Source organism: Hipposideros armiger, unplaced genomic scaffold (assembly GCF_001890085.2).
Source record: "Hipposideros armiger isolate ML-2016 unplaced genomic scaffold, ASM189008v1 scaffold_428, whole genome shotgun sequence".
NCBI lineage: Eukaryota > Metazoa > Chordata > Mammalia > Chiroptera > Hipposideridae > Hipposideros > Hipposideros armiger.
In genome coordinates, this window is record NW_017731778.1 from 407,748 (window position 1) to 409,662 (window position 1,915).

At 43.5% G+C, this 1,915-nt stretch overlaps 1 protein-coding gene across 1 annotated transcript in view; it reads right to left on the bottom strand.

Moving 5' to 3' along the window:
• EPB41L3 (erythrocyte membrane protein band 4.1 like 3) overlaps positions 1 to 1,272 on the bottom strand; it is a 100,071-nt gene extending 98,799 nt beyond the window's left edge. The window contains exon 1 of the mRNA XM_019664703.1: positions 1,088 to 1,272. Within this exon, the coding sequence (XP_019520248.1) occupies positions 1,088 to 1,261 (174 nt within the window). The 5' untranslated portion in view covers positions 1,262 to 1,272. The remainder of the gene's footprint in view (positions 1 to 1,087) is intronic.
• Positions 1,273 to 1,915: the final 643 nt, after the last annotated feature.

The window sequence follows — 1,915 nt, forward strand, 5'->3', positions numbered from 1 at the left end:
AATGGAGAAAAGCCAGTCCAGTGATTTTAAATTTCTAAAGATTTAAAAACAAACACTGCCACCCACCACCTCTCCTCTACAAAAAGGTAAAGGAACACCATGATGATGACAACTGTTCCTTAGACTTTGTTTAACAAGTTGGAAGTCTAACCCCCAGTTCCCCATCACAAAACATCTTAGATCAGACAGAACACCTATTTATAAAGTGTGAAAATAAATGTTATCCTGAATACTATTTAAAAGCAGAATACCATGGGAAAAGAAGTAAAATCATCAGGTTGTAAACATATACTGTAGTTTAATGTTACAAAGAATTTCACTAACATGCTGACTTCCTCATGTCTCTTCTCTTACATGGCCTGGAATTTCTAGCTGGACACGTTGACCTATGAGAGGTAAATCACTTGCAAGGCCTCCAGATTTCCTTACCACATGTGAGCCAGCACTCTACAACATGTTGATTCCAGGTCTGAAGTTTCAAGCCAAAGAAATTAAACATGGATTCATTCAAGGCCCAGGTGTAAACCATGCTTTATATTTTATATGGAAACTTTAAAAAGAAATATTCACATTACATGTGACAACTGAATAGAGGTGAAAATATACATGTACACAGGACAGGAAAAGAGACCAACCTGAACATCCACCAAGAGTAGCTGGCAACATTAGGGTCAGAGTGACTCCTGGGAAAAATCAAAATAGCTCTAATCCCTGGGCTTGAATAAAAATCAGGAGCAAAATTAATGCCGTCAGTGTGGTGTCTAGCCTTCCTGTAAACCCAGATAAAACCAATAACCTGCAGTCCAGATTTCAGTGTGAGTTTAAGTGCTTTACTCAAATGAAGGAGTTTCCTACCAAGCAAGGTTGTGGAATGTCATTCACGAAAGCCTTAAAATAGTGTAAATTTTCATCTGCCTTGTACCAGAAGGGGCAAAGCACTTGACCTCTCATAGTTCCCTCTAGTGCTAAGAGACCAAGGTCAGACCAGACCCTGCAAAAGCTCAGTACACATTCCTTAATTGGTTTTCTGGGTGATACCAGTAGCAGCTGCAGGGGAGTGGGGCAGCCTGGGTCCTGGGAAGCTCACCTCCTTCCTCACGGGGGTGCTGTGCGCCGCTGCGGCCGCGAACTGCTCCAGGGCCTGGCGCTGCTCCTCCGGCCCCGGCTGCGCCCCTGCTGGTCCCAGCGGCCCCGCTGCCTCCTGGGGCTCTGCCTGCTGCTCCGGTTTGGATTCTGAGTCTGAGCCAGATTCGGTAGTCATGGTTGATTGTTCTGCAAGCAGAAAAGGGGAAGGTCCTGTCACTCGGTGCAATTACCTTCTCTAAGCAAAAAAAAGGAGGATGCTACAGATGAAAGGCTGCAGCGAACCACAGCACAAAATGATGGAGAAACGCTTAGCAATCAAAGCACAACCCTATTGCACACACCTAATAGACAACTTCTCAAATTTACCACGAAGATGCGTGCCAATGAATGGTTCAAAATTAACCTTTAACAGAGTAAACGTTGACTTGTAAATAATTACAGGTTTTATTTGTTAGATTTTTGCCAGAGGACTGTAAGATGACATTAACTCCGTAATAATTACATAACAGGTATATTTAATTTCAGAAAAATGGATTTGCTGCATCAGTGGAATATGTTTTAATCTCTGGGAAGTATGACCTAATACTGGAAGCGCATATTCTTTCTCATTCCCTTTCCCCTTCCTATCTCTACACAGGGTCCCTACTCCACTTCTGGAGTCCCTTCTCACCCCCTGAATCTCTCCATTCTTGCATGAACAAATGCCTTTCCTCTTTGATTTCTCATCACTCTGTTATCCCCTTTTGAACTAGCAACCACAACTACAACTGAGGCTTCTCCAGGGACATGGAATCTGTCCCATACTGGACAAGCACTGGCCATGGCTGGC